The sequence below is a fragment of the Centroberyx gerrardi genome, chromosome 11, assembly GCF_048128805.1.
Source record: "Centroberyx gerrardi isolate f3 chromosome 11, fCenGer3.hap1.cur.20231027, whole genome shotgun sequence".
Lineage (NCBI taxonomy): Eukaryota > Metazoa > Chordata > Actinopteri > Beryciformes > Berycidae > Centroberyx > Centroberyx gerrardi.
In genome coordinates, this window is record NC_136007.1 from 30,624,731 (window position 1) to 30,641,482 (window position 16,752).

Below are 16,752 nucleotides of genomic sequence, written 5' to 3' on the forward strand. Positions count from 1 at the left end.
TATCATTGGAATACTGAATAAGAACATAAAACAAGCTAGTTGTATCCCCTGTGCAGAGGGGACATTGCAACTATGGACTGGGCCTTTGGGTCAGTCTCTTTGAATGGGGAGTCGTCCTGAAAGTCCTGATATATATACAGTCATTTGCATTACATATTTAGGAAAACTGATGAATTGTTAACAACATGGAGTGTTAAAATTTGAAAGTATGATTGGCGGATTTTCTTTATGATATGCACACAAAGATGTGTTGATTGGCTACTTTCGCTGATGCTACTTTATCGGAGCTGCCATCTTTATGGATTTTCCCATTCAAAACTGATAGAGTGCACTGTCTCTATATATAATGCTGTCTCTGGTTGGGTCTCCATGCTGAGTGGCTGACTAGAATTGCTTTCACTCAACAATATCTTCCTGCAGGCTTTCCACGAGGAGTACTCTCGCCTACACGAGCTCTCCCAGGAGAAGGTCACGCCCCAGGAGGACGCGCGCCTCCAGCATGCCCTGGTCTACTTCTTCCAGAACAAGGCGCCCAACCGCATTATTGAGAGGACGCTGCTGGAGCAGTTTACCGACCGCAATCTCAGCTTCGATGAAAGGTGCAGACGGATAGCAAAACGCTGGCCAGTTGACACTAGAAAACCCTTTCTCTAAAATTGTTCCATTACCTCTGGGCCCAGTTTTCAAAACGTTTAATCTGGATCAGAATGCAGATTTCCTAATCCCCTTTTTTGCAATCTAGGATCAGCTTTATTGTGCTGATTTTGAGTGTTTCTGATCCAGATACCACAGAATCCAGATTTGAAGTCTTTAGAGAGACCTCTATCTGTCCATCCATCTGTTGGACAAATAATGTTACATGTTGTGAGGCCAAAAAGACATGAAGGGACTAGATGAAAAAGTGTAATGTTTAGTCACTTATCTACACAAGTATACAATGCTTAAGAATTTTAAAGACAAAATTCAGTCTCATTAGATGGCAAAAATAAAGAGCATGTTCACAAGAGCATGTCATTAAATCAGAATCATTGCATGCAGGTCAAGAGCAGAGACCTGCATGCAGAGTGGTGTGGATGCTGCTGTATCAATCACCCACATGAACTATCACTAAGCATTGGCTACAAGCAGATTTTATAGCATCCGATCTCTTCCCATGTCCCACCTGCAGGGCCATCAGCATCATGAGGGAAGCCCGAGCCAAGCTGCGCCTCATCAAGCCAGAGGATATGGACATGGATGAGTACCTGGTATAGTGTCTTGGTTTTCAGTCAACTTATTTCTAGGGATGCACCGTGGATGCATGCATTCGATTACCGATGTTGTAACAGTGTGATTGGCTGATCATGTAAAAGTGCACAGCAAGCATTAACAGTAAAATGTCAATCTAGCGCTGTGTTTAACAGATTGTTCTTATGGCTGCAGGACATTGCTGCCTAACCATGTGGAAATAAATCAGTTTTTAAATAAACAGTTGTTACATGTTAGTCTGCGCTTGATGAAAAAGGTTTTCATTCAATTCAATTCAACTGTTTCTAATCATATAGAACTTCGTAACAGAACATCTGAAATTAATATTTCTGATGTGTCAATATTGATTTTCAGTCGAAAATAGCAAATGAATTCAATGATCGAACTGTCGAGAAAGGAGTGAAATGAAATGCCCAAGTCTCTCTCTGAAATGAAAAACCGCAAGGGCACTTAAAAAGCAGATGCACCCATTCTCTATTAAAGATATAAAAGTCTGTATTCTATTCATATCAAATGGCACGTGAACATAAATAATGAATGTAGTCCTATATTGTGATCAGTCAGTTGAAATGACTTATTAAGAACGTCTATCAGCCGATTGCGACTGGTGGCCGATTGATCGGTGCACCCCTACTTACTTTTACAATATTCATTCAAGGCTTCTTTACTGTTACTGCTACTGGATACATTTGAATTGAGCTGAACAAATGAAATGATTCTTTCTGGTCATGTCTCCCCTCTCACAGCAGTGGCATGAGGATTACAGGCTGTTCAGGACAGTGTTCGTCTACCTGCTGACTGGGCTGGAGCAATACCAGCATGGGAAGTAGGTGTTGTCCGTTCAACACTACAGTACCTGACCAGCATATCTGTGTGTGTGTTTCTGTGTGTATCTTACATGTTGATAATGACTGTTTGAGACTATGATTCAATCTCCATCTGTTCGTTTGTTATCGTCACCACTGATCCAGGGCATCTGCAGCAGTCAGAAAGCCAAAATAAAGAAACCACTGCTGTCAAAATTTGTCTAGTAAAGCAGATACGATGAAAAAACAAAACAAAACAAGGTGCCATATTTGTTACCGATTGGCCCAGAATGGGACTGCATCGTGTTTGGGGGATAACGTGCTGACCGCTGCCTTGTGTCATGATGGTGCTGCAGAGTGCGGGAGGCGTTGAACTACCTGGCCCACGCCTACCAGACCAACGCCGCCCTACTGAGAAACGGAGAGAAGCGTGGCGTGGAGCAGTCGCTTATTGCACTTTACAGGAGGAAATGCCTCACGGTGAGTAAGGACTTATGATTAAGACACTCCACCATTTAGCCCCAGTTAGACTATCAAACAAACATTTTTAAAGTTAAGTCTATTTTTTTTGTTTTTGGTCGTACCAAGACTGTCAAAGTGCTCTACATTCTTGAATTAGAGCAAAAAATAAGGAACCCTTGGGTGTTGATCCTACTGTAGACAAGTCTGGTTTAATAAAGGTTAAACCAAACCACAGATACCTTTACAAGGAATTCGGACGGGGATCAATTAGTTCAGCTAATCATTGGTGCTAGATGTATTGCCAGGTCTTGGTGAATAGAAGGTGAGGCCTGCACAGGGAACATAACAGCACTGGCTCTGTTTACATGCAGGGCAAATGTCGTTCTTAGGTTCTTACTCAACTAACCCGGTTTTCAGTCAACGCATGTAAAAGTCATAACTGGGTTTGATTAAGGCGAGGCATCACAGGTGAAAATGCTAATTTTGTCTGGATTGGTCAATTTTGAGATATTGTAATATTTTGCTCTTATAACTACTATAGTTACATACAATCTACAAAACGACCATCAAAAACAACTACAAATAGTCACTTATTTTTATACCAGCTGAGTCAAGTACAAAAGGGAAAGCCTAGTGACACTTGCTTTTACCCTCTTCCCCCTCCCCGCTCCCACCCACCAGGCGCTGAACGAGAGCGCGTCGCGGCTGTTCGGCAGCAGCGAGGAAAGCGAGGTGGAGGAGGGCGTCGCCATCATGAACGAGGCCGTCATCCCCTGCCTCCACCTGATGAGCCGCGACTCAGCTTTAGCCCAGGAAGACCGCGACGTCATGGAGAGTGTGCGCAGTCACTGGTGCTCCTGCCTGGGTCAGGATATGGATGGTAAGATTTGTTGAATTATCACAGTAACATGTAGTAATGTATAAAATGGGCTTTTTGCTTCTCGGTCATCTCGTCAGCCTTATTTCCATTTGCGTCTCCCCATATCATCCGTGTCTTACACCATTGGGTATAAATGACCTTCCGCCCTCTTTTTCAGTGGCCCAGGTTCAAGCAGATTTCCCATTCATTTTGTCCACAGACATTTCAGAAAATCCTGATGTAGTTTACGCTTTAATGGGACGATGTGCTTATCTCACGATACGATACCCGATATGGGGTTCACGATTTGACCATGATACGATGTAATAAAAGTTCAATGACAAAGGACTTTACAGAGTCCTTTGAGAGAAGTCCTAAAATAAATGCTAAAATAAACTCAAGCTAAAACTAAACCCTGAACTCGACTAAAACTAAAACCAAAATAAACCTAAACTAAACTAAACTAAAACTGAACCATCTCTACAACTAAACTTAACTAAGCCCTAAACTAAACTAAATGAAACTAAACCCAAACAAAACTAAACTTAAACTAAACTATTATACAATAAATTGAAATAAACAATTTCCACTGCTCCCATTTTCATAGTCCTTCCCCTCTGTTCAGACTCATTGCAGGTGAAGCTAGGCGAGTTCCTGCCCAGGGTGCTGGACTGTTCGGCCGAAATGGTGGTGCTCAAAGACCCGCCCAAGGTTCACGTCAACTTCCCCCACGACCTGTGCAGCCGCCTGGCCGCCGTCATGGAGTCCATCCACAGCACCTCCATAGTCATTGTTAAGTGAAGTCCTGGACGGGGGGATCATGGTCATTTGCTAGCCGAACCGCCGACAACCTCCCCTAACCGTGCGTTCAGACTTGGAGCAACTTGGTTGACGGGTCGCTGTATTCTGACCGATTGTGGGTGGTGCGAGAAGCTCTGGTTGCATCTATCTGATTGCTTCTACAGTTTCAAACAGGCAAATCATGAATTTTTCGCTGCTTTGGTGTTGCCTTTCATAATGCTACGTTTTGATGCATTAACATAGCTAGTGCTAAGTAGCTAAAGCTAATTTGGTAGCATCAATTGAAAATTAAAGAGCAACTAAACCCCAAACTTAAATCTGTGTAACGCCTGACATCTAATGGTAAAAAGCATGCTAATGAAACTGCCATCTGCTATTGGCTGATCTTTAGTGCCAGTTGATTGTCACCCTCTATGTCCACACATCGGCCAAGTTCCCTGGTTGGTCAGCTCTATAGGAAATGAATGGATTTCTAGGACTTGATTGTGTTGCTCACAGTCTGAATGCACGCTTGTACAGCGCTGCCAAAACTCTAGATTTGTGCAGCACAGCAACAGATACTGTCTAATAGCGTTTTTTTTTTTTATATATATATTTGTTTTATATTACTTTTTAATGTGCCTTTAATGTGCCAGACTTGGGGAAATTCTACCTGTAGGTGAAGCTCAGAAACATATCTATATGGGGTATTAACTACTATACATAAAAATATTAGTGCCAGGGTGTTCTGTAAACCACGCAAAATCATTGTGAGGAATGAAATATGACAGCGAGAAGTGAGTATTTATATGGTGTCACAGATGCAACACAGTATGAATGAATGAATCCTATGAATGAGGATTTGCAGGCCAGCTCCATGGAGATTTAGCATGGATATTTCTGGCTGCTGAACAAAAACTGTATTTTGCCACTCATTTCACACTGCTTTTTCACTTATAGTCTGTGATAATGCTCAATAAACTTTTTAAAATGCTTTCCGTCTATCCCTTTATTTACTGTCTTTACTTGTGGCTATGTTTTGCTCCAATGCACTCATCTGTGTATTAGGGTCAAAGATATGTCTATTTTGGTGTCCGAACCATATTATAATAGAAGATCATTTAATTATCTGTTCAACAATATTACATGACTCAACTGTCCTGTAGTTATATGTACTCATGAAAATTTATGATGAGTAATTCAATTCAAAGAAGCTATAAAACACATAAACACTTAAAACATGTCAAAATGTTTCGTAAAATAAAATTGCAAACATGGCAAAAATATTTTAGAAAGAAATAAGATTTAAATGTCTTTAAATTTACATAATTTGTATAGTTATGTAAAATTTTGAAAGAATTCTTAAACTAATTTCATACTTATGTGTGAAAGACTTGTGTCCCAACATTGGGATTTTGGAGCAATATAGCTTTCTGTAGCCATGTAACAAGAAATTGCTTTAGTGAGTGTCATAAATCTTGATACGTTGTCCGTTTCAGTCAATGGTCCACTATGGTACAAAATCATGTGTCATACTGGATTACGTATAAAGACACATGACATTTTGTTTTATTTCAAAATTGCATATTTAATGTGAAAGATGACACAAATAAGTTGAAGATCAAGGTTAACATATTCTACTCTAGACCATCCCAAATCAGTCCTCCGAATAAAACTGTTGAAGCAAAGTTTGAATGCTTTAATTACAATGTTAAAAAAACAAAACACATGGGTGTAAACCCCTTCTTCTGGATACACAGCTGGGAATGACCATGTGCCTTTTGAGCTGACAAAGGAGCAGTACCCCAGGTGTCTGGAGCATCTGGTGGAGACAAGAAAGACAAGCCGAGAGAGGGGACAAGAGATTACTATTATGGATTACTATTATGTATTCATTTCTAATAGTGAAATTGAGTTTTATACACTAGTGTCTCTTACACATTTGTTGCACTCACATCCAAAGGCCCATGGTCAAATTTAGAGTCATCTGTTACATAAAGTATTTTATGCATACCAGTTCAAAGCCTGGGCACTTCAGGAAGTCTGCATTTCCCTTCAACCTTCAAGGGAGAGTGTAAACATAAATAACACATTTTATTGACAAGTCACATTTTTACATCCTGAACCTCATTTTCCCGAAATAAATTTTTTTTTAAAAATACAATCAAAATAATACACCTATTAATGTTCAGGCATCCAAACTCTCCACGTGTGCGTCCTGAAACTCTTCCCTACTGCTCATTTCCTCCCTCACCACCATTCCTTTCCTACCCAGAACTAAGAAGATGATGGCAATTACAGATGAAGTGGCCCTATCACACCCAATCATATAGCCAATAGTAGGGCTTGTCAATTTAAAGTGCCATAGGCCTGGCCAGGTTCGTTCTAATGAGTAATATCAAATACAATATACATAACATCCATCATGGCATGTACAGCTTCTTTAAATTTACATGTGAGAAAATCTGAAGACATAAAGACATACATAGGTTAGCCTAGTAGTCCTAAAACAACTTAGGTGTGCAGCCAGTAATGAAAATGGATGGAACCCTAATATGTAGCCTATTCATAGGTAGATTCTCAATACATGCTTCATCTCGTTGGCCTTGTTATTAGCAAGGTTAGATTGCTAGTGTGACATAACTAGGAGGACTGGATGGGGATGTGCCAATCAAGCATGACCTCATGCCCCAAAAGTCCTGAGAAAATGGTCTGATGAGCTAAATTAGCTGTAATTTAAAATAGCTGTTTTTATTCATCATTTGGTGGACGCTTAATATGACAAAGCCAACATCCCATTGTAAGTGGAGATGCTTTGCTGTTGACATTGTCATCAAACAAAACCAAAAAATCACATCAAATGCATTTAAGTGTAGTTAATGCCGTGCCACAATATTCTTAAATATACATAACACACTGTAATTTATTAAAACACAAAAGTGCATAAAATAAAAGCATCCAAGGTCAGAGTAAAACCAGGGGATAATTGCTGGGTGCCATGGCGACAAAGACGCTTTTGGTAAAAGGGAAAAGGGCGGAAGGCTATTGGTTATCATCAGCTTCCGTAGATCCCTGGTCCAAACAAATCTTCCTGTGAAGTTACCATGCTATATATCGTTGGGGAACGCCCAGTCCGCAGGTCCCTCGCAGTGGGAAAAATCAGCCCTTACCGATCAGAGCCACACCGACTAAAACTGATATTTCTCTACAGACCCTGCTAAGGGCCCTAAACAGGGATTGACTGCTGGACTAGAACGGAGGGAATGTTGACAGCAGCAGTGTAAGGGCGGAAGTTGCTGAACAAAAACCAAAACACTTCGAGTCTAGCTGACTAGTCAGTGTTGCAAGGCTTTTTTGTTGGCTTGTACAGCTTTCCTTGAAGACCTCCAGGGAAGTTGTATGCATTAACTCCAACGGCGCTTTGGCTGTCAGGTAAGATACAATAGTAGTAGGTAGTAGTGGCGAGCAAGCTTGATTAGAAACCGTGTTAATTAGCTAGCTACGAGAGTCGGTGTCTGATAATGGTTGGACTCTTGGGGGAAGTCGCGCGTTTATTTCTGTTTGTGCTCGTGAGACTGTGAGGAGAGAATATTGCATGAGCATTTACTACACATAAATGTTTGACGTTAATAATGTAAATTTTCCCTTCCGGCTTCAAAATAACTGACGCGCGGTGGCAGGCTAGCTATCTGTTAGCTAACAGACGGCTAACATCTCGGTACCGGTGTTCTGACTATATCGGGGCTTGTCAAAAGATGCACTCAGCTTAGCTTCGACATAGAAATGAATAACGTTACAAGAGAGAACGCCACGACAAACTCAACTGAAGGCATTTATCAAATGAAAATATGGAACGCATAACCTACTCGAGGGGCCCGGGGCTTTAAAATGCTCAGTTGTGGTGACGTAGAGAAGGATATAGCCAAATCTTAAATACATCCATAATTGTCTCGTGTAGTATGTAATGTTCAGGGCGTTCATGTTCTACTGCTCAACAACATGCCTCTTCATGCATGACAAGTGGGCATGTCTTTCCCTTCGGTCCTGCTTCCAGTGCAACATCATGTGAGCGTGCACCATGGTACTGTAAGCCAAGTAAAATGCTGTTTGTAGATCCAATATACCGAATTTAGTTGATCAGTGCAAAATCCTGAAGGGTCATTCCGTGTCAACTCAACCAGAGCTCCCCGGCTCAAATTTCTGATTTAGATTTTTTTTATATATATATATATATATATATATATATATATATATATATATATATATATATATTTATATATATAAAGAAAATGTAGAAGTAAAAATAATATAAAAATTGGAAATGTATCTTTTTTCCTTCATTACTACACAAACTGAAGTTTTTTTGTTATCAATTTCATGAGGAACAGTGTAATTTTTGACCCTCGAAATTTAAAAAAAATATATATATATATTTGCCATATTTTTTTTTTTAATGAAGGAAAAATATACATTTCCAATTTTTATATTATTCTTTTTACTTCAGAACCTCTTTATGGACACAAAAGACTAGCTTCCTACCATGACAGCTGGTTTTTGACCTGTCAAATTTGACTACTTAATTCTGGAGCTATATTCAGAGGTCATTATCTAAGAGAATACACCACCCAGGTTCTTGCAAATGCATAGACAGTAGACACCAAGATATTTTTATTTTAAACCAGTAAGTAAAAGGATATTGAGGGATCTTTGATACTTTTGGAGTGATTAATATTTGAACTTTCAAAGAAAATCACTCACTCATGTGTTTTTTCTGTTTTTCGGCTACTGCCATAGGCACACATCACAAAATCAAGTGCTGAAACTGCCAGAATCTTGTAGTCTACCTACGAGTCTCTCTGTAAAAGAAAAATGGTGGAGCCGCTACCTCTCTCAATGTCGATTTTAGACCCCTAAACTTGCTCCAAATCATAGGCAAAAATTGTCGTGTTGACACCCCACTCTACAAACTGGGGGAACTCAGTAAACAATGATCAGTGAGCTTTAATATTTGGGCTTTCTTCATCATTTATGTATATCTTCTGCCAGAAAAAAATGATCAAAATCAAAAATTTGAGCCAGGGAGCTCTGGTTGAGTTGGCACAGAATGACCATGTAACACATCATGATGTGTTACAGGATTTATGTAATGGACTGTCAAGGATCATAGTGCCACCTCAGTACAGAAGGTCAATAAGATTCAGACTGCTAATTTATTGTTGCGGTAAGGATGTGTTACAGGATTTATGTACTGGACTGTCTTGTCTGTGACTTAGATCTAGGATTCGTGTTGGTCTATCAATCCTATTAGAGATGAATAATGTAAAAAAAAAAAGAGTTTACAGATAAAGGGCTATTGTGTTGTAGTTCTGTCAATGTAGTGTCACCTCTGTGTATTTTCATGAAGGATGTGGTGAAACCCAGAAAGAGAATGTGAAACCTCACATTAACGATGACAACAAAAGTAGGGCAAGCTGGGGCAGTCGATCAGTGCAAAACAAAATGAGCAATCCTGTAACACATCATGATGTGTTGCAGGATTTATGTAATGGACTGTCTTGTCTGTGACTCACTATTAGGATTTGTGTGGGTCTATTAATCCTATTAGAGATGAGTAATGTAAAAAAAAAAAAAAAAAAAATGCATATAAAGGGCTATTGTGTCGTAGTTCGGCCATCTTAGTGCAGCATCTGTGTATTATCATGGAGGATGTGGTGAAACAAAAGAGAATGTCAAACCTCACATTACTAATAAAAACAAAAGTATTGAGGGCAGTTGATCAGTGCAAAACTGCAACAGCAACATGTATTCAATTAAACGCACCCTCCCCTTATTTCCTCCTCTTGTTTTAAATGACATTTCAAAATAAAACTTGAAAACTTAAGTGGGTTGTGAAAGTGCTATACTGAAGTTAATTAAATAGAAAAACTAGGATAATCCTCGTTTAAAATGTGTGACATGTATGTTTATGAGTTGTGTCAGGTATGTATTATGACTGTAACAACTAGGCTAATATCTGCTCAAATATTTACATTATTATAAAACCACTGAGACAGGGACATTGTCGTTTCCATGATTATTTAAGCATTGTTTAGGCTAGTTGTTCAATATTAACAATCATAATTACTGGAATTATTAGGATCATTAATCAAATTGCATCAATGACAGATTTACACAATATAAATGGCATTAATGTTTCAAATTTGCACTTCCAGTGTGTAGTACTACAGCATAGGCATTATAATGAAGATCATATTCCAGATTCAGATCATATTCCAAACTGCCTGTGGTGACAGAAGTTGTGAAAATGCTGCTGGACTGCATTTTGACTGTGTAATGTGGCCATCTTGAATATTACATGCCTCGTTAGGGTTAGGCTCACTCAAAACCTTTTCTGAATTGTTAGGATCCACAGGTACTTGCGCCACACAGGTGATCCACCAAGCAGTCCGCATTTTAATAAAATCCCAACTCGGAAAAGGTCTTGAGTGATGCTGTATGAGGTACAGGGGTGCAGGAGCAAATTTTTGCCCTGCTGCAAATTTTGACACGTGAATATGACCATTCAAACTGAATAGTTATATTCATAGCAGCAGCTTCACTTCATATTGACTCTGAATAAGTACATCAGCTTTGTGTATTGACACAAGAATCTTTCACTGACTCTCACCTCTATCACCTCTCGCTGTTATTGTTGAACAACACTGAAAAAGTACCGAGGTACCATTTTTGTTAAAACATTTTTGTAAAAAATTTCGGTACCTAAAGAAAACAAGCACAGATCCTGTACAGACTCACGGCGCGTGTGTTCAATTCTATGCACTGAAGCACTGCGACATGGTTAAATGACCTAATTCCACTAACGTTACTTAAATACCACAAGGTAATCTCTCTGTGGACTCTGTGGATTGAATACAATGCTGCTGGTCTGTGCATCTCCACATGACAAACATGACGTGATGCACACATCAGAGATCGATTTAGATCAGTTTCTATACACTGACTAACTTTTGATTTTGTGCCTCTGTATGGGAAACACTGCATCTGACAGTCAAAGACGATCTCTAGAGGCCATCTGACAAAGCGCATCATCTCACTAAGTGACAGATGTCTGACTGACTGCCTGACCTGAATTTGCCTTGTGATGCCCTCAGCTGCGCTGTAGGAAAAACATTGACATTGTTTTCTATTTTTTCTCAAGCAATTTTAGAAAATAAAGTGTCGTTTTGTGAAAAAAGACACAAGGGCAACATACCATTTTAGGGGGATCAGCGTTCCTAGTTGCCTGTGTGAGAGAGGGAGAGAAAGTAGACCCTCTTCGTGACTTTATTTATGAAAAGCGACTAGCAACAAATCTAGCGACTTTTTGCGAGCATCTGTGAAGATGTGATGTGTTCTGATTTCAAATGCAGTAGCCAGCCATTGACTCAACTGTGCTTGCCGTGGCAGCAGTGAGACAGACAGCAGTGACAATACAAGCACTGCCCCTTTTTTTTCATTTGTAGTGACATTGGAAAAAAGAAAAAGAAGCATTTGGACGTTTTTTACTAAAGGATTTGAAAAGATTCTTATGGCTCATGTTGTTTAGTAGGCTAGTAACTGGGATTTCCAATCTATACCCTGCGGTATTGTTTTGGTCTCGAAATTGAGGTACCAAAGTCTAAATTTTGGTATCCAGTGAAGTCACCAGTATTCGTGAACTGATCAACAATGAATTTCCTAACCCTCCCCTACCTGCCAACTAGTTGCCATGAGCAGTGAGCTGAACGTGCCCATGGGTTCCCCGACCCCGGGGGGCTCGGAACGGGTGCCGGACGACGGGGGGATGGACTACAGGGACTGGGTGCGCCGCAGCTACCTGGAGCTGGTCAGCTCCAACCACCACTCGGTGCAGGCCCTGTCCTGGAGGAAGCTCTACCTGAGCCGGGCCAAGCTGAAGGCTTCCAGCAGGACCTCAGCGCTTCTCTCTGGCTTTGCAATGGTGAGTTGTATTCACCCACGTGGCAAGCTCCACAGGGGTCCTTAAGTCTGAAAAAGTCTTGCATTTCTAAATTTAATGCCTTAGATTAATACAGAGCGGAGTTAACACAATTTGAAAAACCTGTTGGACTTAATGTCCCTAAACATTTAATTTACTAGTGTCCTCATCTATAGTTTCAGAAATTTCATTAGCTACGCTCAATCAAAAATAGGATGGTTTTGTCAGATTTTTGTTTCTTTATTTTGTATGTTAAATTGGTCTTCAATCCATTTCTTAAAAAGTCTTAAATTTGGCTTTCTGAAACCTGCAGATACAAACAAACGGCTTGCCAGAATGAAGCATTGTAATTACCGAAATAAAAATTTCATTTTACATTTTAGCTGCACCCAGTTTTCCCAGTGAAATATCCTTTGACTTTTTGAGAGAATTTCCCAAAAGTGAAAGTTTTTTATTTTGGCAGACATCATCTTGTGTTGATGTTTTAAACCAATGTTTTGCTGCTCCGGAGAAATTGGAGACATTTTCCAAGTAGGAAGCAGGAGAAATCCCTCCCTCACTCCCAGACTGCTAAAAATAGCCTGTGATCCTGGCTGACGAACAGCGGTGATATTTCTGACTCCATGCCTCTCATGACTCTCTTTACTGTCATAGTTAGCATGGCAAAGGCTTTCCCCCATGATGGTAATTGAGCAAACTCATTGTTATCAGTCTGAAAGCCCTCTCCGGACGGCGGACTGTTCAGTCTGACTTTTTACCAGAAAAGCTGGAGAAAATCACTGGCATATTTGTTCCGGATGGCATAAAATCCCTGGTGTCCTGAGGTAATAATTACCAATCACCAGACCTCTGGTAATGCTAAAACTGTCCGGAGAGGGTTTAACAGGGATTTGGGAGAAGTAATTTGATGTATGTACAGTATAACTCCTGACGTTGGTCTCTTCCATAGGTAGCTATGGTGGAGGTGCAGCTGGAGATGCAGTACAACTACCCTCGCGTGCTCCTCATCGCCTTCAGCGTCTGCACCACAGTGCTGGTGGCCGTGCACCTGTTCGCCCTGCTGATCAGCACCTGCATCCTGCCCAACGTGGAGGCGGTCAGCAACATCCACAACCTCAACTCCGTCAGCGAGTCGCCCCACGAACGAATGCACCACTACATCGAGCTGGCCTGGGGCTTCTCCACGGCCTTGGGCATCCTGCTGTTCCTGGCGGAGGTGGTGCTCCTGTGCTGGATCAAATTCCTGCCCGTAGACGCGGGAGGGGCCAACCAGGTGGCCCTGGCGGCCGCCGAGCTGGCATTGGCCTCCATGAACTGCAGCGGCACCACCGCGGCGAAGCGTCCGAGTACCTTGCCGCCGCCCGAGCACAGCGGCTGGCAAGCGGCGCTGGCCTCCACCATCATCATGGTGCCGGTGGGGGTGATCTTCGTGGTGTTCACCATCCACTTCTATCGCTCTCTGGTGCGCCACAAGACGGAGCGGCACCACCAGGAGATCGAGGAACTGCACAAGATCAAGGTGCAGCTGGACGGCCACGAGAGAGGCCTGCAGGCCGTGTGACATCCCCATTTGACGGGACCAGCCTACCGGGAGCTTTAAGGACTTCCCTTTGTACCCTATATTTATCAAGCCCTCTTTCTTCTTGGACATTTGTTCTGGTTATTGTTAATGCCTTGCTTGGACTCTTAGGCAGCGGGCTTAAAAGCTCTACACTTTACAGTACAGAAGGTCAATAAGATTCAGACTGCTAATTTATTGTTGCGGTAAGGATGTGTTACAGGATTTATGTACTGGACTGTCTTGTCTGTGACTTAGATCTAGGATCGTGTTGGTCTATCAATCCTATTTAAAAAAAAAAAAAAAGAGTTTACAGATAAAGGGCTATTGTGTTGTAGTTCTGCCAATGTAGTGCCACCTCTGTGTATTTTCATGGAGGGTTTGGTGAAACCCAGAAAGAGAATGCCAAACTTTACCTTTTGTGCTTAACCTGCTTCTCAGTCATATCAGGGTCATATTTCAGATAAAACTGAGCGTGTTGTTTTCAGCTTGCCAGACTCTCTTGCATTCACACTGCTAGCAACTTGGTTGACGGGTCACTCTATTCTGAGCAATTGTGGGCGGCGCGAGAAGCTCTGACTGCATCTATCTAGTGGTCTGGTGTGGCTACGTTTTGAACAGGCAAATTATGTATTTGTCGCTGTTTTGGTCTTGCTTTTGATGAGTTAACATAGCTAGCTAGCATTAATCGAAAAAAAAATAAAAATCTATAAAATTACTTCAGTGCTTACCATCAACCCCAAAGATGAATGCAACTCCAAGCATCGTTTTTGAGACGTTTGTTCCTGTAGTCTTTGACATAAAGGTTGTAGAGAAGTGGGAAGCTTTGAATGGCTGGAATCAACGTCAAATAAACTCAGATCGGTAAGGAAACAAGGAAGCGCAGAAATCTGACTGGCTGTTGACGGCTCATGACTAAGACAAGTTCAGCCTTGGCCAACTTTTCTCTGCCGACTTGTTGACCATCCACTAGGCTTGGGCGATGTCGATTTTATATGGCGATACTGTCCCGGCAAAATATCGTTATATACGAAATTATCACAATATATGTATTTTACGTTTTTTTTTTTCCCCGGGTTTTTTATCGGGGCACGATATGCGATATTCAATATCGTGGGAAATATCGTGATATTCGATTATACCGAATGTCCGTCCACACATCAACAGAGTTTCCTTGGTCGCTCAGTTGTAGGAAATGGAAGGACTTCCACAGACTTGATCACGTTGCTCGCAGCGAGGACAAACCGTACAGTTTACACAACCATGTGCCAGTGTGTTTGGTGCCTCCAGAGGTGACATGTAGTGCAGGGTGGGAAATAGCCACCAGCAAAACGCTGAGAAATTTTGCCTGTGGCAGGTCAATTTTCTGCACACTACCGGCCACTTTGGCAGGTAATGAACTATCATTGTAAGGTGTTGTTCTGAAAACACAGTTGTCTGATAAAAAGGTAAAAGTGGCTGATGATTTTTTTGTTGCACCAGCTTCTGTGACCAGTGGAGAAAGAAAGTGAGATTCCCGGCCGGACGCAGAGTGCGGAACACATTATCCTTTTCGAAGGGGAAAACAATGACATTGCATTTTTATGTCCATAATCCCACACAAGCCTTAAAACTCTTATTTGTTGTCATTTCCTGCCTTCAAAAAGCTATTTGTTTTTCTTGTCTGGTGCTTTCGTTTCAGTCTAATTGATAGTCTACTTTCAGTCTACTGATAGACGCTTGTTGCTGTATTTATTCAAGTGGGTGTATATGATATAACTTGCCAGCGTTTTGCTTTCAGATCATACCAAGAAATAGAGAAAGATAATTTGGACCCCCACATTGACTTAGAGGAAAGTAGTACAGAGTAGTCCATATTGGAAGAACAATTTAATATCTCAACTATCTCCCCAAATGCCTTTTTTAATATGGTGTTACCTTTTCATTAATGAAGATTACAGTGAAACTAGTCATCAAAAATTCTGCATACTGATGCTTCTAAAAGTATGGAGTTAAAACATCAATGTGTTGCTGTACAAATATTTAAGCTCACTGCATATTTAATTCTGCCTCACAGTGAAGTTTCCCTCACTTGTAAAGGCGATAATACATAAGCAAATATTTTGCTTGGAATATTTCCAAATAAAGAATCTGTATTTAGTCGAGCTTGATTGGTGGCAAACTTTGCCAACAGAGTTTAAACATCACTCAGTCAGACGAAGGCCCAAAGGGAGCTTCATCAAAATAAAGAAGAAGAAAATGAGGGTGTAAATGAGACAAGTTACTGAATATATTGTTGTAATAGAATGAGCATGGCCTTCTTAAGTCCAAATGATTTAGTAAATATTTGAGACCTGTGAGTTTGGTTAGTGGTTTAAGTGCTGAGAAAATCAACACAGACAGCGTTGGCAGTTCCTTGGACTCGGTCTGAATATTTTTTCAAAGGGGAAAATGTAAGAAACTGTCATAACATTCCAAATAAGATGACGACTGACCAAAGCGGTGCCCAGTTCTTTCGTGGTTCTCAGAAGAGACAAAAGTGCACTTGTAGTTTAGTTCTGCAATGAGTGTCGGGGTTGTTACCATAAAATATCTTGTGTTGTCATATGTGTTCGTGGATTGTGTGCTTTTTGAATTATTGATACACAGGCCGATTCTGTTGTAACATGAAAACCACAGCCTGCAACAAACTGCAAAAATAAAATACAATTTTAAATCGCAAGATATTTTCTCCTCTGTGCCTACAGCCAGTCGCTAGATAGGCTTCCTGCATTGTCACACAGATATAATATAACTCTGTAATATAATTGTAGACTTAGCTTTCACCGTCTTTTACACCTCAGCAATTCTGTTTCAAATTCCTTTTATGCCTGTTTTCTATTGTTCTTTCAGGTGACTTTACCTAACATTTCCCTACATTTCAACTGAATTAGCCCACTGATCTTTGCAAGACAGTTTATGATAATTAAACCAGCGATGATCTAATCCAATTTTCCCTGTTTCGCAGCCACACTTAACCCACAGACCTGCCATCCTGCCAGGAGGCATTCAAATGCAGGGTTGCTGTGTTGTCACTAAGTGTTCT

At 40.9% G+C, this 16,752-nt stretch overlaps 2 protein-coding genes across 2 annotated transcripts in view; both read left to right on the forward strand.

Annotated features, from left to right (window-relative positions):
* usp28 (ubiquitin specific peptidase 28) overlaps positions 1–5,096 on the forward strand; it is a 35,350-nt gene extending 30,254 nt beyond the window's left edge. The window contains 6 exon segments of the mRNA XM_078286659.1: positions 421–599; positions 1,169–1,247; positions 1,995–2,074; positions 2,411–2,534; positions 3,198–3,396; positions 4,001–5,096. Of these exon segments, the coding sequence (XP_078142785.1) occupies positions 421–599; positions 1,169–1,247; positions 1,995–2,074; positions 2,411–2,534; positions 3,198–3,396; positions 4,001–4,176 (837 nt within the window). The 3' untranslated portion in view covers positions 4,177–5,096.
* Positions 5,097–7,275: 2,179 nt separating this feature from the next.
* Positions 7,276–14,042, forward strand: orai2 (ORAI calcium release-activated calcium modulator 2). The gene is made up of 3 exons (XM_071926957.2): positions 7,276–7,587; positions 11,898–12,133; positions 13,080–14,042. The coding sequence occupies exons 2-3, from the start codon at positions 11,903–11,905 to the stop codon at positions 13,689–13,691; spliced, it is 843 nt and encodes a 280-aa protein (XP_071783058.1). The 5' UTR covers positions 7,276–7,587; positions 11,898–11,902; the 3' UTR covers positions 13,692–14,042.
* The last annotated feature ends 2,710 nt before the right edge of the window (positions 14,043–16,752 follow it).